Genomic DNA, 24,802 nt, shown 5'->3' with positions numbered 1-24,802 from the left:
GTAACAGGGCATTTAACAGGCTAATAATCTATCAAGCCCAGATGATTTGAATGTATTAAAGTAATGTCTGTTCAGCTCCTTGCTTGCTTGAGGGTGAGATCTTAACTTTTTGCCTTTTGTTGCTGGTATTAATTGTATTAAGCACCTCAATGCCGCAGATTTGTGGTGAAAAGGGATGCAAAAAAGGCAGTGTAAACATTAGCTTTGTCTCCGTATCCTTCTAGTCTTTCCCCTGTGTTGCATAGTGGACTTTTTCTTTCATAATCTTCTTGCTCCTAATGTACTTATGGAATTATTTCTTCCAGAGTTTGATGTGTCCCTTGCCAACTGTGTCTAATTTTGGCCCATTATACCATGTTCTGCTGTGGTATTCTTGCTTAGTGAGTTGACCTCATTTCCATTGCCTTCATGCTGTGAGATCAACAGTGAGGTCCTAACTAAGACAATCTGGTCTCATTGTACAATCCCCATTATTCTTTCACAGGATGCTTTGCACTCCGTGTGGTCGGTATTGTTTTTCTAAAGAACTGCGAGGTTTCTTTAACTCCTTTTTTTCACTAGCATTGTGTTCTTGGGGATTGTCCCTACTAATTCTGCATTTATGAAAGTATGCCAACTTGAACCACATTTTTAAAAATTTTGTTGTAATTTCTTTTTTCTTGTTTTCCCAAACAAGCTTTAGTCTTTGATGTTGCTATCAGTCATATGACTTACCAGATCTCCATTTTGCCAATTAAGTTAATATGTTGATTGTCAACTAAATCTTCCAAGTCCTCCTACATACCATTAGTAGTTCTTGCATTAACGTTCAGCCATCAAAAACAGAAATAAATGTACCACTGTCATCATATTTGCCCCTTCTTTAACCCCCTCCTTTTATAAATAAACTTCTTTTGGCAGTGGTCCACAGAACAGTATTTTAATTTATTTGCCCATAGTCTTGGGCCACGAATATAAAAACAGCATTAGAATTTTGGAGAAATCAGCAAGTTTGTCTGTACAGCATGTTCCTTTCCTTTGCGTGGGCTGCCTTCCATCTTTGCTTAACTATTGCCATATCTCTAAACGTTCCTGAGGCATCAACCCATGGCTGAAGATGCCAAAGCTGTTCTGCCCATAGCACCTGTTAAACCGTGACTTCATTAGTAGTCTATGTCTGTCACTGCTACTATAAAACATCAACAGATCCCTGGGTTCCATGATGAGTCCTGCAGCATCCTTGTCACTTCTGATCCATTCCATCTCATTTCTAATTGTGTTCTTAGAGTGAAGGTAAATGGACAACAAAGTTTAACAGCCAGTGAAATGGGCAGATTTTGCAGACGTCGTACCTACCAAGACACTTATGAGGTTCATTGGATTATCCCTGTTGTCCTCATTCTCGTTCATTAGCCCCTTTGAGTCCTCTTTGGAGGTCATCAATCTCTTGCACACTGGGAGCACCGGCTATTCTTAATCTGTTCTTGGGATCGGTTCCTTCTTTTTCCAGAACAGCTTCTAATTTTGGGATTACCTTTCTCTGTATATAAAGATCATATGAAGGTTTGGAGACTTTAGCATGGAGAGATCTTTCTATTCTCTGATGGTCTGCTTGGGTGCATTGTGCTATTATATATGAATTTCAAACTTGCCAAACATTCGCACTTTTAAACTATTAGTTACTGAGTTACTATTAGCCCGAGATCGCCAATTTAATGTACATGTACCCATTTAAAACATTCTGTGTCAAGAGGAATAGGAATGTAGTCTTTGATGTCCGGTGCAACAGATGTGTCTATAGTCACAGAATCACAGAATGTTCGGGACTGGAAGGGACCCCGAAAGATCATCTAGTCCAATCCCCCCGCTGGAGCAGGAACATCTAGATGAGGTTACACAGGAATGTGTCCAGGCGAGTTTTGAATGTCTCCAGAGAAGGAGACTCCACAACCTCCCTGGGCATCTTGTTCCAGTGTTCTGTCACCCTCACTGTGAAGAAGTTTCTTCTCATATTTAAGTGGAACCTCCTGTGTTCCGGTTTTTACCCATTGCCCCTTGTCCTGTCATTGGTTGTCACTGAGAAGAGCCTGGCTCCATCCTCGTAATACTCACCCTTTATATATTTATAAACATTAATAAGATCACCCCTCAGTCTCTTCCTCTCCAAACTAAAGAGACCCAGCTTCCTCAGCCTTTCCTCATAGGAGAGATGTTCCACTCCCTTAATCATGTTGTTGCCCTGTGCTGGACTCTCTCCAGCAGTTCCCTGTCCTTCTGGAACTGAGGGGCCCAGAACTGGATACAATATTCCAGGTGCGGTGTTACCAGGGCAGAGTTAGAGAGGGAGGAGAACCTCCCTTGACCTGCTAACCACCCTCCTAATACACCCCAGGATGCCATTGGCCTTCCTGGCCACAAGGGCACAGTGCTGGCTCATGGTTATCCTGCTGTCCACCAGGACTCCCAGGTCCCTTTCCCCTGTGCTGCTCTCTAACAGGTCATTCCCCAACTTACACTGGAAACTGGGGTTGTTCCTGCCCAGATGCAAGACTCTATACTTGCCCTTGTTATATTTCATTCATTTTTAACCTGCGCAACTCTCCAGCCTGTCCAGGTCTCGCTGGATGGCAGCACAGCCTTCTGGTCTGTCAGCCGCTCCTCCCAGCTTGGTGTCATCAGCAAACTTGCTGACAGTGCACTCTAGTCCCTCATCTAAGTCACTGATTAATATACTGAATAGTACTGGTCGCAGTACCAACCCTTGAGGGACTCCACTAGATACGGACCTCCAAGTCACCTCTGTCCCAATGACCACGATTCTCTGACTTCTTTCCTTCAACCAGTTCACAGTCCACCTCACTAACTGATCGTCCAGTCCACACTTCCTCAGTTTAGCAGCAAGGATGCTGTGAGAGACTGTGTCAAATGCTTTACTGAAATCAAGGTAGACCACATCCACTGCTTTGCCATCATCTCTCCACCTTGTCATGTCCTCATAAAAGGCGATGAGTCACTGCCAACATCCTCCCCTTCCTTTTTCCTCCCCCAGCTTTATATACTGAGCATGACATCATACAGTGTGGTATATCCCTTTGATCAGTTGGAGTCAGCAGTCCCAGCTGCATCCTTACCCAAATTCTTGTGTACCCCCTGCCTACTCACTGGCAGGCTAATGTGAGGAGCAGAAAAGGCCTTGGTGCAGTGTAAGTACTGCTCAGCAATAATGAAAACATCCCTGTGTTATCAACACTGTTTCCAGCACAAATTGAAAACATAGCCCCATACTAGTTAGAATTAACTCTGTCCCAGCCAAAAGCAGCACAATGGGCCAAACTTCTTTTTACACTTTGTCTTCCATTCCACTTACTGCTTCACAAGCCTTGAAAAAAATCTCAGGGCTAAGGTCAGTGTTTTCTCTTAAGGTAGTTGGTAGTCATAAATAGTTATTGTTTACATCTATGTTTGGGTGGCTAAAGTAATCTGAGTTGGTAGCCTATTTTAAAAAAGTAAGGACTTTAAACAAGAAGGCAGTTCACTCCTGTTACAACATGAACCACCAGGCTGGGTGTTAAGCACCATTAAATCAGTATTTTGCTGCCAAAACCAATGTGGCATGAAGGAGCAAGTAATGCCTCAGATGTCATAAGAGCTAGTAGGAAGTGGTGGAAGTTTATAGGACCAACAAACATGAATTTGGACATGATTGGCCTACCCGGCGTAATGGATGTGTAAGAAAAGCACTAAATTAGTTACTAAAGTGTGTGTTCCAAAGTAGTCACCTGGTTTACAGTAGTCTGTATTCAGACTGTTCAGTTGGCAGAAGCTTGTGGATGTTGAGACATGAGACATGCACTATGTTGTTGCAATGTCTTCTAAAGCTTACTATCACTTTTTAGCAGTTTTTAATCCTTTGGGGATTTCGTGGAGCAAGAGAGCATCTGGTGTGCTACAAACATAGCTGTTGATATTCTCTTTGGATTTAGATTGCGAGGGTGTGTTTCCTGCTGACTGGCTTGGGTAGCAAATGTGGAGGCCCTGCTTAGGAGTCTGATCTTCTTTATGCTTCCTTTACTGTTAGTGGAAACAGAGGAGCTCTTCCAGAGTGATGATGCAGAGCACCTAAATTAAGTGTTTATTTCTGTTTCTTGGAGAAAATTCCCCTTAGTGTTAGAGATTTTGGGAGTGAAATACAGACACTGGTCTCTTCCCAGTCACATGTGAACTTTTGCTCTGTGGTTGTCAAGAGTAAAATGAGCCAGGCTGATGGTGTTGTCTAGCCAGCTCTCCAAAGTGTTTGCTTTCAGAAAGTCAGCTGCTCAGGTTGCTGCATCTCCAGATGCTACATTTGCACTGTACCTTCATCACAGATCAGTTTGATGCTTGTGCCCAGTACTGGAGAATCACATTTGTTCCATGTTACAAAATGGCAGTTATGTCTCCCCACATACATAAATAAAATGTAATTTTTCCTGTGTGTGATATAAATGCTGCTAAATTTTTTTTGGGGGGGGTTAAATATTTTGCAGACTTTAATGCAAAAGCATCAAAAAGTAATATTTTCTCATCTTTTGCACATAATTTCTTTTACATACATTTGGGAAAGTGTGTGAATTATAGGGCTGTGTTTCCCCCAAGGTAAAGTATAAAAGCACAAAAGAGGGTTAGTAGCAGTTTGTAGGAAGTATATAATTACTTAAGTGGTACTGAACACTTTATTTGGATGCATCTTCACTTCTCTCACTGATTTGCTTGTTTTTGTATTGTGAGGTATAATGGTCAAATGGTGTGATATTCACACATAAATTTCGTGTAAGAAATACATAATACTACAAGTGAACTATATGTAGTGGATCATTAGTAGTTTAAATACATTAGGAGAATCTTGAGTCATTTGAAAGAAAGAAATAATAGATTTGCTTATTCCTTGTCTTTGAACATTCTAGTCAAGATCAGATATCCTACCAGTTCACACCCATGCAGTACTTGCTGTATCCCTACTAAACCACCAGTGTGCCTTTTCAAGTTGAGCTACAAAAATAATCCCCGCCTTACTGTCAGGAGAGAATTTTCAGTGGAACTTGGAGCAAAATAATTGGAGTAGTTGTTCATAGAATGATTACTCAGTTCCTTTTGATAAGAGTGTTTGACATTTGCTTTGTAATGCAAATAGATGTTGGGTTTTAGCAGATATGTGTTTGGGGATGGGTGGTTGTTTTGTTTGCTTTCAATAAAAAGAACAACTTTTAAAAGCCATTGTGAATTCTGCACAGAAGTAGTAATTAGAAAACGTAATTCTACCATTGTGCTTAATCAGAAAAACAGAAATTTAAAGCTCAACAGAATACAACATAAACTTTCCAAGAAATGTTTGTTGTTCCAGCTCATTAACACACTGTGTCTGGTGGACAGCTTTTTTTAAATACCATAAAAATTAATAGTGTATTTAAGAACTGCTTTATTGGCATGTTTCTTCAAATTCTAATTTAGACCTAGTGGTTAATTGTGCTGTCTCTGTCATCAGAGCATAAAGAAGTAAATACACTCTTCAGCTTCAGAATATTCAATTTCTGCTTGAACTTTTTTACTTGGGTGAAACTGTGTTCTGTGGGTGAGGTAAGAAATGAAGATTTCAGGAGAGGTTGCTAGCTCATGTTGTAGGAGGAAGACCTCTTAGTCCTTCCAAGTTTAACAGAGCAGAACAAATGTCAGCCTGATTTCACATGACTAGGCTATTGAGAAAAAACATCTTTGTTAGTGGTGTTGTTTCTCATAGACTCTTTCAAAACATCTAGATGTAAACTTGCACATTTTATGTCTGTCCTAACTTGTTCAAACTATTTTTCCCTTTGTAGAAATCTTTAAATGAATCAACAATAGCTAAACAATTGAACCTCTTGTTAGTTTAGTTTGGTTTGTTTTCCTCATTTGGAAGTAGATCTGCTTTCTGCTTAGTATTTTTTTCTTCTTAAAACATTTTGAAAATTTCTGTCTCGTTCACTTCATTTTTTTTTTTGCCATTATGAGTTCCTTTCGCTTTTTTGTCCTCATCTTTTTCTCTTTGAGCTTTAACTGAGTGAATAAATTCTTCCTGATCCCTTCCCAGCACAGGTTTTCTTTGATCTCAAAATTCTCGGCAAGTTTGGCTTAAGTAACTGGCGCTGGCCAACTCTTTATTTCCCGCATTTTTTCCATTGGTATCTGTTAGTCGGAATTATGTGTACCAAGTCTAGATAACGCTGACTACTTTTATGCATCCCTCCATAGTGTTTTAGCCTGAAATTATTCTTTCTTATGTTAAAATAGATCACTGGCAGCTTCACCTTTCATTCATTAGTGTGTTTCCACCTTCTGTATCATTATGTGCTCTTCTGGTTACATTTCAGCTGTTTCAGCTACTTAAATCTTTTGAGTTGTGTGGTCCCCTGAACACAGATCTCAGGAAAGGTCCTCTGCTAGTTCATCAAAAGCAATGACTATCATGAAGTCAGCAGTGACTTCTTGCATTTGTTCTTCTTACTCTTCTTAACCTAAGAATTTTTAACATCATAGTTTTGACCTTGTGAACGTAAGTCCATAATACTTTTAAGCTTTTACAATTAATATCTAAAGTGGTCAGTGCAGCATGCATGTTTTCTGATGAAGTCCACAAATGATCTGTTGTTCCACTGCTAGTTGACCTATATTAATTTTTCTTCTTAGGTAACCTACTGCAATCTTCTCATTCTCCCTTTCTGCTATTCTTCTGGGGTTTTTTTCCCCTCCTTTGTTTTTTTTTTCCACAAGTACTTACTATTTGATGTATTTTCTGGTCCACAAGAACTAATGAATTTTACCTATGACTTTGCTTACATTTGCTTTCTCTTCTGAAGTTCCAGCCTATGATTTTTCTCTTGGATGGACTAGTTAACATTTGAATTTGGTTGAACCTCTTTCTAGCATTTAGCTTGGGGTTTGCAGTTTCTTTTTCACACCTTATAAGAAAATGTGCACCCAAAAACTTGGCACTTTTTTTTTCCAAGATTATTAGCCAATAAAATAAAAGATGCAGTAATTCTTCCTACAAAGCTTGCTTTTCTCATGTTCTTACAACAACAGGCTTACAACAAAGCTAATACTGCTCTTCTTGTATTCATGTGGTAATATAACATGGCATTCTTTGTAATGCTCTTGATTTATGCAGCCTAGTGAAATAGCTCAATCGCACTTGGCTACAGTTTCATATTATGTTTAATGCAATCTGAAAGTGGAATGCTGCTGAAAAGTGACATTCTCTTTCCGCCTCTTGTGGTACATTCCAGCTTCGCATGAGATCTAACAATCATATGACCTTAGGATAAGTTGGATCATCTTGATGATTTAATAGTGGATTGTTGTCCATGTAACATTTGTCGATCTGGCTAGTGATACGGCTACACAGTTTGCCATCGGCTGAGCAATGGAGCTTCAGGAGGACCATGCCTTTCAGAGACAGCCTGCAGTTAAATGAGGTTAAATATGATAATAACAGTTTCATGTCTGTATTACTCTCTCCTGCAAAACACTGTCAGGCTTAGGGACAAAATCTTGAATTTACTGAAGTGTGGAGTAGCACCTATGTTGACACAAGTAGGTGTTATTATTTAATCTCCTTTTATGTTGAAAATGAAGGTAGCTTCAGCACCTTTCTTTGAGGAAAAAAAGTTGTTTATTTAGTAACCTGTGATTCTTTTCTTTGTAACTTCTCATCCTACCTTTTTAGTGAATTGAGTAAGTGCTGTTTTAGACCATACACTGGTTTGTTTGTTCAGGTGCAGGAGGCACTGGTATCTAAAAATCCCACTTTAATACATTAATTCTGAAATTTAAATATTTCTGGAACAGTTCATTTGTGCAGAAAGAAGATAATTTGTCATACCAGTTTGATTTATACAATAAGTACATGCTCTTTATGGCCTTTCTCTTGTCTCACTGATTTTATTTTCTTGCTGCTTATGCAGCACATTTCACTGTTTCTTTCCAGTTTTTCTCCAGTTTCACCATTAGTCATAGCCTACCTGTACTTAATATGTATGTGTTCTACAACCCACATCACAAGAAGTGTAGAAGCATTGCATATCCACTCTACTTGAATGCAAATCCTATGATTTGTTGGCAAAATAATGCCATGTAGCAGGAAAACACAGGCAGCAGTACCGTAGGCTCATATGCTGAGGAACCCCAGTACCACGCACATACTCTTTCCTTGCTGTGATCTGCTGTGATCAAATGCCTTTAGCATTGCCTGCTTTTCAGAGTCCATTCTTGTCACTCTATTTCTTTTTTTACTACTTCACATCTTTCTGATTTACTCCCATGAGATTACTGTGGGACAGGATGTCAGCTCGGCAATCAGTAAATTAGCAAAGGCTGTTCTGAAAGCAGGGCCAATATTACCAGTGAAATATGGGGCTCCACGAGGGAGATACAGCGAAAAATCATTTAATGTTTCTGACACATCTGCTTGTTCGTGGCTCCGGTTTGAAACAAGCAGTGAGAATTAGGGGGTACTACATAGCCAAAACATGTGCTAATAGGCTGGAAAATGTGCTGGCTTTTACTGCTAGGTCACAAATGATGCCAAACATTTATCTCTTAGTTGTCTTAAAGGATGTAGAATGAACTGTAGTGAGAGTGTTCTAGCAGTGTTAACTTTTCTGCTGTTTCCTCTCTTTCTGTCTTTATTTGCTAATTTTTTTTTATTGTCTCTTTATTTATTATGCCAGACGTGATACCCACTGCTAATTTGTTCTATACAATTACTTTTTTCAGTTATTAGAATTCCTTCAATACTCAGACATGCCTTCACAGCTTGAAAATAAGCATGAGGTTTTATGGTACAAGAAAGTTCCATAGTTGGATTGTTTTAAAAGTTATTGGAGAAAATATTGTGATTAAGATTTTTAATGGTGTTTTATCATTGAATGTTTGACAGATGTATAAAGTAAAAATACTTACAATGTTCTTCCACAGTTTTTGCTGTTGATGTCTATAAAGTTATGTGTATAGCTGGTTTTGGTTTTAGTGCTGAGTTTACATCACTTCTTTTGTTAAGGATATTTGCCATCCACTCTTCTGTCAGTACCTCACATTAGCTGACATGAATATTAGGTTTGCTTAGAAACATAGCAAAGTTGCTGTCTCGTTACATTTAATTAATTTGGTTTGTACCTTATTACAGGCAGATGCACAAGCACAATAATGATCTTGATTTTCAACTGTGTACAATAGCTCTAGACATAGGTGCAAGATAAAGGGCTTTGATTAGAACACATCAGTTGTAAACTGAGTTGTTGTTAATACTGAGGACTGATTGGTACTGAAGAGAGCACACTGATGCTGGATTAGCCCACTTGCATTTACAGTAACAGCTATAATGAAAATGCCATTTTAGTAGTAGTAGGTAATTTTCTTCGTTATTCCCACTCCCTATCCCTCCCCTTTTCCCTTAATTGAAACTCTGTTTTTATGTAATCTTAGCTGATGCTATTTCTGACACTGTCTTCTGCTACCATTGGCTTATTTTCTAGATGGGAAGTGATGGAGTTTTGCGCCTCAGTAGTTCTGCTCTAAATAATGAATTCTTCGCATATGCAGCACAAGGGTGGAAACAGCGATTGGCAGAAGGTAACTCAACTTGATCTCGGATTTACCAAAGGTTAATTGTTTTTATGAAGAATGTCTCCGATTCTACATTTGAGAAATACTTTTAGAATAGAAAGTGTAATACACCAGTAATTCAGCAAAAGAAAAATTGCTGATTCCATTTTGAATTTAGCATTCAGTTTTACAGCTTGCTGTGGCAGCTTATTTTGACAGTATATAAAAAACCCAAGCATTTTCATCACTGCCAGCCTGGGAAACATAAATGAATGCAACTAAATCCCACCAATATACTTTTGAAATACTAATGTTGTATGGTAAATTAAATCTTTCTGTGTCACACTTTTGTTTTTCATTATTTTCATATGGAATTGCTGGATGACTGTTACAGAAATCACTGCATGTTGTGTTTGTATCTGTAATTTATAATTACCCATATTAAGCTAATCCTTGACAACTTTTATTCAATATGTTAGTATTTGTTTTTTAGGAGAATTTACACCAGAAATGCAGTTGCGCATCAGACAAGAGATTGAAAAGGAAAAGAAAACAGAACCGTGGAAAGAAAAATTCTTTGAAAGGTTTTATGGTGAAAAGTAAGTACTGAAGCAAATAAAAGCATTTTTTTCATTTTCTTTTAGGAGGAAATGAAAATATAATTCTCTGCTTCACATAGCACAGTCATATGCTGTAAAACTTAATAAAGCAGTTATCAAAGGCAGTCATTCCCCAGTATAAGAAGTTGTGGATGGAGTTACAGTGCTGTGTCTGCACTTGCATTACAATTGCATTTTTAAAGGTTCATAACTCATCCATAAAAATTCATTCCAAGGAAAGCTTAAGACACAAGTCCTAAGCATGTGACTGTTTTCTAATTATCTTTTAAAAGACAGCATTAGGACAATTCTCCCCTCCTGCAAAATATAAATACAGCTTCTGCAGACTAGGAGACCAGTAGAGATATTGCTGTAGTATGTTTTTATTGATTTTATTTTTTTCCTAAAGTAGTTGCAAAGTTTCTAAAATCAAATAGTGGTTTTTGTTATTTGACTGAGATGGCCCTTTGCTGGAGTAGAATATATGACATAGTAGAATATTGGCTACAGAAAAATGAAAGTAACAACGATGAGTCTAACTTTAGAAGTGAGATGCAAAGAATAAATAAATACCCTTAACTGACTAAAATGAGTTAGATAGTATCTCTCCAGGTACACGACTGGGGTAAGTCAGTACAGTTTCATTAAGGATGATACAGAGATGGCATTCTGCAACAGCTGAAGATTAAATTGTTCTGTTATTAAAAAAAAAATGAAAATTTTAAGGATATTCACATCTTTTTAAAATTCAATAATCTTCCTTTTAAAAATTGCTTTAAAATGTTAATTGGTCAATACTTAGAATGAAATATCTTTTTTTTAAATGTTAAGTATTAAAATTATTAATTATTGTAAAGTATAATTATTTAAAAGTTTCTGATTTTTTTTTCATTTTTAAGCGTGTTGTAATGTAATTTATGCATAATACTTAGCAGAGAAAAATGTGCCCAGGGAACCATCATCACATAAGATGTCGTAGTTTTGTTGTTATATGGTTTTTACTTAGGAAATCCAGGGCACAGGGAACCCTTCATGTAAGTGATTAAAGATTAAAGCATTAACTAAAATGTTTGTGCAGTAACAATGCTACTTCTCACAATCCACTGCCTTGGACCCCTGGGAAATGTAGTGAAAACATCTCAGGAAATGGACAGATCCATTTTATTTTGCACATCCTTGCTACGTGCTGTCTCCCAGAAGGAATACTATTTCTGCACCACTTTATCTTTGCTTATAATGGAAATTCTAGGGTCTTAATACAACAGACTTTCTTATTGTCAAGTGCCTAATTTCTTACTTAACAGCTTTGAGACTTCAGTGTAGTCCAGATGTTGATCCCTTTCATACCAAAAAGCATTAATTAGGTTTTTAGATAAGGAACATAATGGCTTTTCATTATGCATATCAAGAGAAGAGTCAGTTACCAGCTCTTCATGAAGGAGAGGGCTGTGAAAGGTATCAGCACAGGACCTTCCACAAGAAGTACAAATTTAGTACCAGCAAAGCGTGAGCACCTCACTCCAGCTGAAGCCTGTTCCTCAGTCACAAATGATTGTCACATGCACGGAGAGTGATACTCACAATTTTACAGAGCCAGCAGTCCTGCCGTGCTAGCTCAATGCTGGACACTATAATGGTTGGCAGATAATTACTCAGTCTGCAGTGATACGTGTCATTTGGGTTGATAGGTTCCTGACATCAACATTGTTATGCAAAATGTCATATTGCACATAATTTCCATTTTTACTACAGTATTGAATCTGGTCCCCACTGCCCTTTCCCCAGCTTGAATTGTTTCACTTGTATTCTTCTCCCTGGCTGTTATATAGGCAGATTCTACTACTTTGCTACTTGGCCATATTTAAGTACTATTGTTCATTGTTTACTGTCTGAGTGGTAGCTTTTACTATAGTTTCCACCTTCTGCAAGTTCTCTCACCTTTTTCACTTTGGTTTTTAAACTTGCTTTGAGTCTCTTTCGAGCTGTGCTTATTCGATTGAAGTAGCAGATTTTGAAAGCATCCTGAGCTATTTCTCACATGTGCTGTCTGCAAAACTGTCTCTTACAGTTTTTCTCACTTTACAGTCAATGTAGCATTTTTGCTCTGGCTTCAGCTAATTTGATCTTCTATTATTCCATAAATAAATTCAGGATTCATCTTATAGTTAGAGAAGGACCATTAATAGATGCAGAATCTTTGTAAAGATTTTTATATACTCCCCAGTTCACGGCATTTAAAGACTTTAGAGTGTTTCTTCCATGTCTGCTCTACCCCTTATGTTTCTTGTGTTTGCTCTTACCTGTAACACAGGCTGTTTATCGTAGGACTGTCAGCTGTAGTTTACTTCCAACCATTTATGTTCGTTTTCCACTTCCTCATGGTTGTTCATTTTTCCTCTCTTTGACTTCCTTTAAAAAAACCCAACAACTTCATTCTGCAGTCATTTATCCAGGATCAGCTGATGACCGTTGCCAGAAATTCACATTCTTCTGGCTTGTTGCCCTAGGACTGCAAGGGTTATACCCTATTGCCTCAAGGTATTATTTCTTTTCCCACAATTGAGAGAGTTACATGTCAGGATAGTACTGCCAGCTCACTAAATCAAAGCTTTAATTTTGAGTTAGACCTCTTCTAAATGTTATTGCTGATTTTTTTTTTATTTTTTTAAATTATTTTTTCCCCAGTACTACTTATCACAACACTGTAACATCAGCATCCATATATCCTTGAGTAGCTGTTTGGGTGGTTTTTTATTTGATGACTGACTACCCATACTTTATCAGTTGAATCCTGTCCTTATCAGCACTTTCACTGATGGCTGTTTGCTGCTGTTCTCATATTTTTGTGCTGTTTTGCAAACTTTGGGTGTCTGTTTCTCTAAAGAAGAAGACAGATCAGCTCTTTATCTTGCAATCTGAGATTGCCTGAAACATGCTGATCTTGAGCCTTCTTCTTTTGAAGGCCTTTTTCTTTACTGCAGCATCTTATTCAAGATAGTGGTATTTCCAATACTGCAAAAAAACTGATTAATATTCAATACGTGTTCTGCTGGCCTTAATCCTACATTATCTTATTTTTCCTTTCACTTCTTCCTCTTCAATGCATTGCTAGAATTATGTGTATTTGTGTAGTATCCATGTGACAGTTGCATTCACCTTTATCCTGTCCTTCATTCCTTTGCTGATTTTCATTCTATAAAGATAACTATCAGGCAATATCTTTTTGTCATGAGAGCCAGCTAGAGAAAATAGACTTCTGATTTAGTTTCCAGGGATGCAGTGGATTTCTTTGCCCTCATTTTCCTGAGATAACTTTTGCTTATTTACACAAGGAATTTTAGAGGAAGGAAGTTACTCACCTAAACCTAGGTAAATTTACACATCTAAATGTATAACCTAAACTTAGACTATATAGGGAACCTGTAGTCTATATAGAAGACACACCTTCTGAAATGCATTCAGTGTGGGAGATGTAAATTTGTAGTTCTGAATTGCTCTGTAGAGGATCCTTCCTCAGCATATTGATGGCGTAGGGAGACTTTGTGCATAGTAATTGACTAGTGGCAGTCGATATTCATAGTTACCCTGATAGTGATTTTTTGGGGACCATTTCCAGGCTGTTTTATTTCTTTTAGTGTTTACAGCTATCACTGTAATGCATCTGATCAGTGTTTTTAAAAAGCAGAACAACAGATTTTGGTTTTTACATGTTTATGCTGTACTTCATATACATGGAGCTTTGTGATCTCTGTGTCCTCTGGCTGCACATTGACAAGTTGTCTTGCTTCCATAATTTCTGAGTATCTTTTTTGCTTGTTCATTTTCATATTATTCTTTGTTTTCTCATTAAAATGAAAACAGAGATCAAACTTATATTAATTAGATTAGGAGATCCTTAAGACCATGAAATTTCTTTTAAGGTGTTCAATGAAGCTTTTGTGTATTTTCTACTATTACAGAATTGCTGAGGCACAAAGTCTGCTTGAAAAATCTTACTAAAGATGCTGAACACTTGTACCTCAACTGTCCTTAGAAAGAAATTAGGATGTCAGAGCACATATATTTTTTTAAAATAACCTTCTTTTTCCAGCCTTGGGCTTTTTTTTTAAACTAATATTTTCAAGATCAAATATAAGAAAATCTTCAGAAGAGAAGTATACATAGGAGTGGTTCCTTTGCACTTCAGCCCTAAGACTGAATACATAGATGATAAATATGTGTCTTTTTAGCTCCTTAAGACTGTTAAACTTCTTTTTAATTACAGTGAAATCAAGTGAATAATAAATACATAGATCTGTTTATTTAGAATAGTTTTTATGTGAAATGAAGTATTTAGTTTGCTGAAAGAATGGAGCAAAACCACACAAGCTGTCAAGTGAGGTCTTTATAATTGACTCTTGAGTTGTAAAATGAGGCTGAAGTGGAGTTATTTTTATTTTCATCATAAATTTGAAATGACTGTCAAATTACAAAACTGAAATGCCTGCCCTGCCTTATATAGTTTTAGGTGCAGCTTTTTCTTTAAATGCAGTGTTTAAGCCATGTTGCTGGATGTGTTAACGCTAAATGCTGGTGTAGGAGCAAAAAGGGGATTTCCTTTAGAACTGTCACTGATAGAAGAAGATACAGTTGTGCTATTCCTCTGTAATGAATGCTGTATTAGTATTGCAGTGCTGTGCTGGTATTAAAAAAAAAACACAGAAATTTAAACAGAGTATGAGTAGTGATGAATCTGTTAGCTTGCTTTTTTGTTTCATTGGAGTGCCAAATAGTTAAATAATGAATAATAGATTACGTGGTTTTAAAATATTTATATTTCTTAACCCCGTAGGAAAATCTGAGTAGTTAGTTTACCAAAATATATAAAACTATATATACAATCATACAAATTAGTCAGACACCACTTAACCAAAGCACTATTTTAAGCTGGAAAATATGTCCTTTTTGTAAACAGAAGATGTGGGTGAGGAAGACGATCCTATTCATTTATCATGTCTGTAATAAAAAGATCTTCTTAATTTGTGTGTTTTTATTTAGATTGGGAATGTCAAGAGGGGAATCAATGAAACTCACTGCAGTGCAGAACAATGATGAAGATGAAAGCAATTCTTTGTGTGGGTCTTCCAGCACTCCTGGTCCTTCTAAGCAAGCAACCTTTGAGGACCAAGAAGAGAAAGGCGCTAAAGTTCCACCTGCACCAGAGAAAGATTGTTGTCCTCCTCTTTGTAATATGGAACAGGTTCCTGCCAAGGATGTAGTGGCAGACTCGGAGGATATACTGATACCTGAAGAATCAATCATTCAGGAGGAGATTGCTGAAGAGGTTGAGACCAGTATTTGTGAATGCCAAGAGGAGAACCATAAAACAGAACATGAGTTTTCTGAGGAGTCAGTAAGTCCAGCTGGCACAAATGAAGACACAGAGGCAGTGCAGCTTGCAGACAGCACTGAGTCCTGTGTCATGATGAATGATGTAACTGATACTGTATCTCCTAGTGAAATTAAAGTGGAGTTGAAGACAGAATGCCCTCAGGAGGAGATGTCAGTTGTGATAGATCAGCTGGAGGACTGCGTATCACCAGCACGATCAGCTTCATCCACAAACTCTGTCAGTGATACAGCAGAGAAGGATCCTGAGTCTGCAAAAGAGCTAATTGCACCAGAAATGCAAAATGCTGCTCTGGAAGGCTCCTTATTCACTGGTGGAGGCATTGCGGTGGATATGGAGCTTCAAAGTGACCCTGAGGAACAGTTATCTGAGAACGTTTGTATTTCTGAAACTTCCTTTTCCTCTGTGAGTCCAGAAGGACCATGTGTTAGTATTGCGTCTCCTGGAGGAGACACTCAGTCAACTTCAGAAGAACCCTGTACTCCAGCATCTCTTGAAACAGCTTGCTCATCTGAAGTGTCCAGCACTGAAAACATTGAAGGTGATATTCAGCAAAAGGCCAGTGATGAAAACTTGCACACACCTTTAATGTCGGAAATCTCTCCAATGTCCACCTCACCTGTAACCTCAGAAGCATCTCTGATGTCCAATTTACCTTTAACATCAGAGGCATCACCAGCTTCTAATTTACCCTTAACATCAGAAACATCTCCAATGTCTGATTTGCCTTTAACATCAGAAACATCTTCAGTATCTTCTGTTCTTCTAACTTCTGAAACATCCATGGCAAATAGTTTGCCTCTTCCATCAGAGGCATCTCCAGTTTCTAATTCCTCAAGCAATGAAAGACTTATTTTGCAACAAAGGAGATCACCATGTTTGTTGGAAGACTCCCTTCTCACTTTGAAAGAAGAAAGTTCTGCCATTCCTAAAGTGGTTCAAGAAGAGAATCTCGTTGTTCAGCCAAAGCAGCTTCAGAGTGCCCCTGAAAATCTGAAAGTTCCTCCACTAACAATTTTACCTGATGCTTCAGTGTTGGAAGAGGCCCAAAGCAAAAATCTCACTCATCAGCCATGTAAGTCACATTCTGAAAATGAGAAATCCTACACTGCATCCATCCCAGAACATTCTCCTCCAGAGGTGATCAAAATTAAAAATCACAGTGTTCAGCAAAGAGGTGACAAGAAAGGCACGGTCTTGCCATCAGAGGTAGCTGTCTTATCAGAAGGGTCAGTTGGCAAAAATATCGAATTGCTTCCGTCAAAGCCACATGATAAACTATATACCTCATCTCTAGAGAAAGCTGCATTCTCTGAAGTGTGCAGAAGTAAATCTCACAAGCTAACAGGCAGCACCCAAAGCCGTCTAGAGAGTTCACACTCTTCCAAGTCATTGGAACTCACAAAATCACCTGAAGTGAGGAATGAAAGTAGAGACCCAGAGACCCCAAAGAGGAAAACAGCAGAACAGCACAGTTTTGGAATCTGCAAAGAGAAGAGAGCTAGAATAGATGAGGAGCAGTCTAACCGTAGTGCTTCATCAACGAGTCCATCTGAAAAAGATCAGCCACCCAGAGAAGAACCCCGAGTTCCACCCCTTAAGGTAAAGTAATGAATAAACAGGCTGACTTGGAAACTAAAGGCTTATTATCTGCCTCCTACTGACTGCATGCACAGTGCATGGTGTAATTTTTGTGGGTGTTGGTGAGGGGTGTTGGTACTGATGGCTTTGCTTCACTACTACATTCCTACCATGCCACATTACTTCTGATGTAAATATACCTGTAGCCTTTGCTACAAAATTGCTGTTGTGTGAGGGAAGGTTTTCCAGGATCTATGGCTTAATCTAATCCAAGAGCTTCCCCATCATCACACAGAGCTACTTGTTTTTCTAATTGCCCAACTGTATTATCCACGTTTGCCTGCAGATGACTTCTCTGGCAAACATGAATAATAAATGTTACCACAACTAATACTAAGAAAAAACAACCAGTGCCTTAATCCAGCAAGAAAACCTAGAGTCAAAATAGTTGGAGATTCTTTTGCAAGCCCAGGGCTTGGGGTAGACTGAAGTAGGAGATTTTCCTGTAGAATTAATTGGAAACAGAGACCTGGCTATGGGGGGAAGCACCTAATTGATAGATGTATAGATATCTTTGTAAATGGCAAAGCAAAAGCTGAAAAGATACACTAGCTAAGCAGACATTTTTATGTGTATCATTCTGCTATGTAAGAAAGTAAATTCCAGTTGGAAGCTCTTTTTTTTCCTAACAGATCTATAGATTTAGTTATATATAGGCTCAGCGTTTTGACCCTTTCAATTTGGTACATGATGACATCAGCTGAGTTTTAGATCCAATTTGCTGAACTTAAGCCATTGACTTTGCAATACTAGTTTCTGATTATTCAGAAATGCCCTTTTCTGCATTTATTTTTAACTACTGCAATCACTGAACATTGTTAATATGGCCAGGAGGGCAAATAGGCTAACTGTTTTAATCACTAGTGCAGCAGCATATTTCAATTAATTTATTTTTATGAGCAGTGATGCAATTGGAAGTTAGCCCATTCTGAGGTTAGTGATATTCTTTCATATTTAGAAAGTTTCTATCTACCCTAATAAATTCTAATCATACTCTAAGCACAAGGAAAATAAATCACTAGGGAATAAAAAAAGGTCATGACTATAATAATAAAAATAATCAAGCACTTAGAGCTTTAGCATTTCTGATGATGCAAAGTGGAAATTGAAAAAGTTGCTACTTGAAACAGAAAGCAAAATGTTTTGAAGGTTTGTGATATTCTTTAATATATTCATGTAAATTTTGAAGCCTCACAGTATTAGGCATGAGTGTTTATTTATAAGCCAAAAATTCAACTGCTAGGAAAAGTGAAGTAATTCCAGCCCTCCAGACCAGCACAGAGTTGTATGGTCATATAAATGGTTATATATTACAATAACATCTTCCTATTGATTTCCACTGATATCTTATGGAAAATCAGATGCTTTGAGTCTTGCACAGTCTTATCAATTCCATCTCCCTGAAGCCTACAGCAAGTGAATGAGAATACTGAAAAGTTTTCAAGCATTTCCAAAAATAATTTTGAACAATCAATTCTAGTTTGTTTTTTCGTTTGACAAATATTTGGCTCTTGGGTCTCTTCACCAACAAAGTCCTATCCTTTGTTACTAAAAGAGGAAAGAAAAACCCAATTCTCCTAAATCATTCTGCTATATGGCTCTCACATCCCATCATACCTTATGACTACTTTTTCTACAAATATAGAAGTCACAGCATTAATCACTAAGTCCTATTACTGTGGACAGCTGGTAAACATGTGTCACTTTTAAGAAACTGAAATGATTGAAATGCAATTTTTTGCAAACCTTTGGGTATTCTGAGAGAGTATATGGGTTATAAAGTGGCCCCAGGACTCTCAATCTCTAATCCTGAAAACAGATGTCCCTAATTGGAAACATACTAATAATCCCAGTGATTTTACAGGTTACTATCGTGCTTAAAGGTATTTAAAACTTTAATGTTTGCATTTTTAATATTTGTAGGTTTGAGGATTTCATTTTTGAAATGCAGTAGTGTAGGAGGTATCCCAGGGGTATAGTAAAGCGAGTCTCTTAAAATTGCAAGTGAGGAAGGGAAAGGCAAATCCTTTGGTGATTCACCACTTTTATACCACTGCTCTAAAGTGCTATGTGGTGCAACATGAAAAACAGGCTCAATGGAGGTTCTGCTACATCCAGTCTAAAGGCAAGATCTGTTGTCTGGCATGTAAGCGAAAGACAAGCTGTTCCCAATGTCTTAGTCATTGGAGACCAAGGAGCAAAACCACAACATTTGCAGCAAGTACATAGTCATAAGCTCTTTCACAGTATGATTGCACTAGGCTTGTTGATCATCTCAGTTACATACACTACAGATAAAACAAGTCTGACAAATTGTGTCAGATAAGCATCATGTTGTCATCCAGTTCAATCTTTCTTCCTGTCAGAAGGATCAACATGAGTAGGCTAATACAGGTGTCAGTTATTCACGCTGGAGGATGATAAAATACTGACGTGTAAATATAATTAATTTTTAGCATTTTTCTGTCCAGCTGCACTGAACAGTAATTAATTACCTTTCTCTGACCCTTTAAGAGACAGCTGATGATGTTAGTGGGTTGATGATCTCATTAAAATTAATGGGGTTTTTTTCTTCCTTTAGATTCAGCTTTCAAAAATTGGACCACCTTTTATCATCAAGAGCCAACCTGTTTCTAAACCAGAACCTCGAGTTTCCCCAAGTACATCAGTCAGCAGTGGGAGAAACACTGGGGCTAGAACTCTTGCGGATATCAAAGCAAGAGCTCAGCAAGCAAGAGCCCAAAGAGAAGCTGCAGCTGCAGCAGCCGTGGCAGCAGCTGCGAGCATCGTCTCTGGAGCAATGGGGACCCCATGCGAAGGTGGGAAGACAAGAACACTGGCACACATCAAGGAGCAAACAAAGGCCAAGCTATTTGCAAAACATCAAGCCAGAGCTCATTTACTCCAGACTAATAAAGAACTGAAGTCACAGTTCAGCTCAAAGGAAAGTACCTCATCTCTGGAGATACCAGCTTCTACTGACACAAAGATTGAAGGTTCTACTGGTGTCATCATAGTTAATCCTAACTGCAAGTCCCCTAGCAACAAGTCTGCTCATCACCGTGACACTACTACTTTATTGCAGCAGTCATTTAACACAGCTACATTACCAGAAACTGCTACTGAGATGTCTGTGCACAGTTCTGATGAAAATATACCTGTGCCACAATTGTGTGAGAAAATTATTTCATCTACCTCTACTGAAAGTAACAGTGTGCCAGTGCTTTATAATAAAAGTTCAGTCTCTGTGTCTGTTTGCAGCACTGCTATGTCTGGAGCAATTAAAGAACTTTCTTTTGCAAGTTCTGTTGATAAATCCTCTGTTTTAATGTCTGTTGACAGTGCAAACACAGCAGTTTCAGCTTGTAATATAAATATGCTGAAAACCATCCAAGGGGCTGATACTCCATGCATAACCATTGGACCAAAATGTATTGATAACAGTAATGTACCGGTCTCCATAGACAATACGGTCTTATCAAATGCCATCGATGAAAAAAGGTTGCCGACACCAAGTAGCAATGCGAATAACGCAGTCTCCAGTCATTATGCCACTGTGCCAGCTTCATCTATTGCAAGTAATTTGCCAAATCATCTCTCTGGTAGTTCTGTACTGATCCCCCCAGTGGGGACTACCAACAGATTTTCTTCTGATAAGATAGCCATAACCGGGTGTAACGAGCAAAGCACTGTCTCCATTCACACTACCGTTAGGTCAGCTTTAAGTTGCAGTGAGGCCCTTGCAGTAGCAGATTCTGTTGCAAGGCCACCCATCTCAATGTTTACTGGTAACATGGTGACAATAAGCTCTTACGATAACGCTACTAAATTAAATGCCGATCTCTTAGAAAAGAGCTCTGGAGCACGAAACCGGATGGATCTCTCTGGTAAATCTCAGCCCGTGAGCTTTACACAAACTGCCATGAATAGGTCTATACCTTGCAAAGTCATTGTTGATCACACTACAAATCTGAATTCCAGTCTGTCACTTTCTTCTTCTGTTGAAAATGCAGAGAACAGCATTGACCTGCCAAGCAGACCTGCAAGGACAGAAGCTGCCTTACAAAGTATAGCCTGTCCTCAGGTGTCTGTAATAAGCAGGCCTGAAGTGGTCTCTAATGAAAGCCTTGAGCACAGTTCCAGCTTTATCACCATTACAGCAAAGCAAGACAGCAAGAACTTGCAGGCAGGTTGTTCGAGTCTTCAAGAAGTGCCTCTTGCTCCTCAAGATAAATTAATTGAGGTGGTTACTCCCAGCCAAGGTTTTGCTGAGCAAATAAGAGGTCCTTCAGCATTTAAAAATGAAGCAGATGCTGCCTGTGCCAATCAGTATAACACTAACAACAGAATTTGTTGGCATGATGAAGAGGCAATGAGCACAGACCAGCCCGTGGTCAGCCATCTTAACTCCGGTAAGCATAAGGAATACGCAGAGCAAAACTGCTTAAAAAATGTCAAAACCGAACCTTCCAGTTACACACAAATGTCAGAACTGCAATCCAGGAGTCTTTTGACGAGCATTGCTGTTCCCGTTAAATCGGAAACTAATGAGTCTGACAAGTGCTTCAGGATGGACACCGAGGATTTTACAGGACCTGAAATGCCTGCTCAGACCGCAGAAATAACCATGAGCGCGCAGCCGCCGCAGACCTCCAAGACATCCATCGCGGACTCCATGGATGACTCCCTGTCCCTGACGACAGAAAGCCTGAAGCGAGTTAGCAGTGCCGGGGGCTCTAGCTGTCGCTTGTCGTCAGTGGAGGCCAACAATCCTCTCGTGACACAGTTACTGCAAGGCAATCTGCCTTTAGAGAAAGTGCTGCCGCAGCCCAGATCAGGAGCCAAACTAGAAATTAACAGGCTTCCCTTGCCTTTGCAAACTACCTCAGTATGTAAGACAGCAGTATCGGAGAGAAATCTTGTTGAACATCCTTCCAACTCTCCTAATCCAGATGGTAAAGGATTTACAGCAGGTAGCATAGCCCCACTACAAGTCAGAAAGCGTGAAAACCATCCGAAAAAGAGGATGGCCAGGACTGTAGGGGAACACGCTCAAATTAAATGTGAGCCCGGGAAGGTGTCAATGGACACAGATGTTAAAGTGGCTCCTTGTGTAATTAGTTCCAGCATGAACCAGCTAGGGCATGGCCAGCCATTTAAGCAGGAGTGGCTGAACAAACATGCCATTCAGAGTCGAATTGCTCACAGCCCAGAGATCAAGCAGCAGAAGAGACCGTTGCCTTCATGCAGTTTCCAGCAGAGCTTATTTCACATTGATAAAAATGGCAGCTTTCACGCAGAAGCTAGTACCTCACACAGACAGCATTTTTACCAAATGTCCATGGCTGCAAGAGGCCCCATTCCTACGGCAGCTTTGTTGCAATCTACTTCAAAAGGCCCACCTGGCTGCAACGCATTCGCTTTTAGCAGACACCTGGAACAGAAGGGCTTGGGAGACGTGAATATTTCTACAGCAGCTCACCCGCTGAGGCTAGGAAGTGTGTTTTCCCCTAATATTCAAATTAAGGAAAGCGATGACATTGCCAGTGCCTCTCAAACTCTGCAGAGTAAAACATTAGTGCATCCCCCCCACCCCCCTCTGCCCGTGCCACCTCCTCCCCCTCCTCACCCCAATGCCGAAGTCCCCTCTGATCAAAAACAACTGACAGTTACCATGGAAACCACTAAAAGACTTAGTTGGCCTCAGCCAGCAAGCATCTGTAGCAATATAAAATCTGAACCTGTTTCTTTTGAGGAAGGTTTAAGCAGCAGCTGCGAACTGGGCATGAAACAAGCTTCCTATGATCAGAACGAAGTGAAAGAACAGTTAAAAGCGTTTGCATTGAAAAATGCAGATTTCTCTTCCTATTTACTTTCTGAGCCACAGAAGCCTTTTACCCAACTCACTGCTCAGAAAATACAGACGCAGCACCCGCAGCACCCGCAGCAGCAGCAGCAGCAGCAGCAGCAGCAGCACCCACAGCAGCAGCAGCAGCAGCAGCAGCAGCTCTGTGGAAATTATCCAACAATACACTTCGGTAGCACAAGCTTCAAAAGGGCGGCATCTGCAATTGAGAAATCGATTGGGATGTTGGGAAGTGGCTCAACCGCTGCCACGGGCCTGTCGAACCAGAACGCGCAGATCCCGGTTCAGAAATTTGCTGACAGCAGCAACGCCGATGAACTGGAACTGAAGTGCTCGTGCAGGCTGAAAGCCATGATCGTGTGTAAAGGCTGCGGAGCCTTCTGTCACGATGACTGCATAGGGCCTTCCAAACTGTGTGTAGCTTGTCTGGTTGTACGGTAGGAACTGGATCAAAGATGCAGTATCCCTTATCAGCGTGGAAGAGCAGGACAAACGAACAGAGAAATTGGACCAGTTTAGGCCACTAATGGTTTGCAATTAGTTGATTGATTTTTTCTTTTTCTTCCATGTGGTGCTTTCATAATTTAGTTATTCCTGCCTGAGCGCCATTTGCTGGGAAGAAGAGGAAACCTGTAGAAGTAGGGGTTTTTTTTAAAAAAGATAGCCTTGTTACTGAAGCTTCTATGAGCTCTCTTGCTATGTGAAAAAAAAAGGCATTAATGCATGTCATTCCTAGCTTCTATTTATTTGCACAAAGTGCAGCACATTTTTTCTCCATTTTTTGCTGGCTGACACAAGCTGCAGGCTAAAGATCTGTGGAAGAATAACTCTGCAAGAAGTGGAGTAACTATGCAGAATGAATAACACACTGAGTAGTGACTGTTTTGAATGGGGTAGAGGCAAGTGCGGGATATCAGCCATTGTAGCTTCCAAGTCAGTGTGCAGTCCTTCTGCTGACAGGATCGTTTTCTTCAATTGACTTCCACTATCTAGAGCTAAAATATAGTCAGTTCACCTAGCCAAAAAAAAAAAAGGAGGAATTTAGATTGTTAGAGGAGTTTCTACATGCCTGCCAGGGACTACGTACAGAACTGAAATCCTACTCATCATCTCTTCTCCCTGAGAAAGATTTGTATGTGCGATGGGTTAGTGGAACCAGCACTGGAATCACATTGGCCTCAGTAGAGTCTGGAGAAATTAACTTCTCTACTGGTGATTAGAAAACTGTTTTCTCTTCCCGTTTCCCACTCAAATATTTTGTATTTGTCTCTCTAATCTGTCCACTCAGTTTGTCAGTCCCAAATACATGTAAAGGGTCAGACTTACGTAATAGGTTCTGGATGTTTTAGTCTTTCTGTGGCCTAAAAATGATGCGTTCTTACGATGAATGAATAAGGAAAGATTCTAATTGCATATTGGTTACTAGATTATCAGTTGGTTTTCCTCTTATGTGAGTTACTCTAAATAACAGAATTTTGCCATTTAAAGTAAATCTTAGAATTACTTAAAACATTCACTTTTTTTTCTCAAAGAAATTCAGACGCATTACTCTATCTTTTAGAAATTTGGAAACAAAAAGGCATTTTTAAAAGGGATACTGCATCTTTAAAGTAATCATCAGTATTTATCCAGTACTGTATTTACATTTAGGACTATAGCTGCATTCCAGATGCGCTAGCCACCATGACAGCAGAGAAAAACAAACCATCATTT

At 39.1% G+C, this 24,802-nt stretch overlaps 1 protein-coding gene across 1 annotated transcript in view; it reads left to right on the top strand.

Moving 5' to 3' along the window:
* Positions 1-23,530, top strand: part of ASXL3 (ASXL transcriptional regulator 3) — a gene marked incomplete at both ends in the record, with an annotated part of 125,007 nt that extends 101,477 nt beyond the window's left edge. The window contains 4 exons of the mRNA XM_080339073.1: positions 9,525-9,621; positions 10,088-10,193; positions 15,231-17,184; positions 19,805-23,530. Of these exons, the coding sequence (XP_080195199.1) occupies positions 9,525-9,621; positions 10,088-10,193; positions 15,231-17,184; positions 19,805-23,530 (5,883 nt within the window). The remainder of the gene's footprint in view (positions 1-9,524; positions 9,622-10,087; positions 10,194-15,230; positions 17,185-19,804) is intronic.
* Between the last annotated feature and the right edge of the window lie 1,272 nt (positions 23,531-24,802).

Source organism: Nesoenas mayeri, assembly GCF_963082525.1.
Source record: "Nesoenas mayeri genome assembly, chromosome: 2".
Taxonomy (NCBI): Eukaryota; Metazoa; Chordata; class Aves; order Columbiformes; family Columbidae; genus Nesoenas; species Nesoenas mayeri.
Note: the sequence above shows the minus strand (reverse complement) of the source record. Positions and strands in the feature narration are given on the sequence as shown.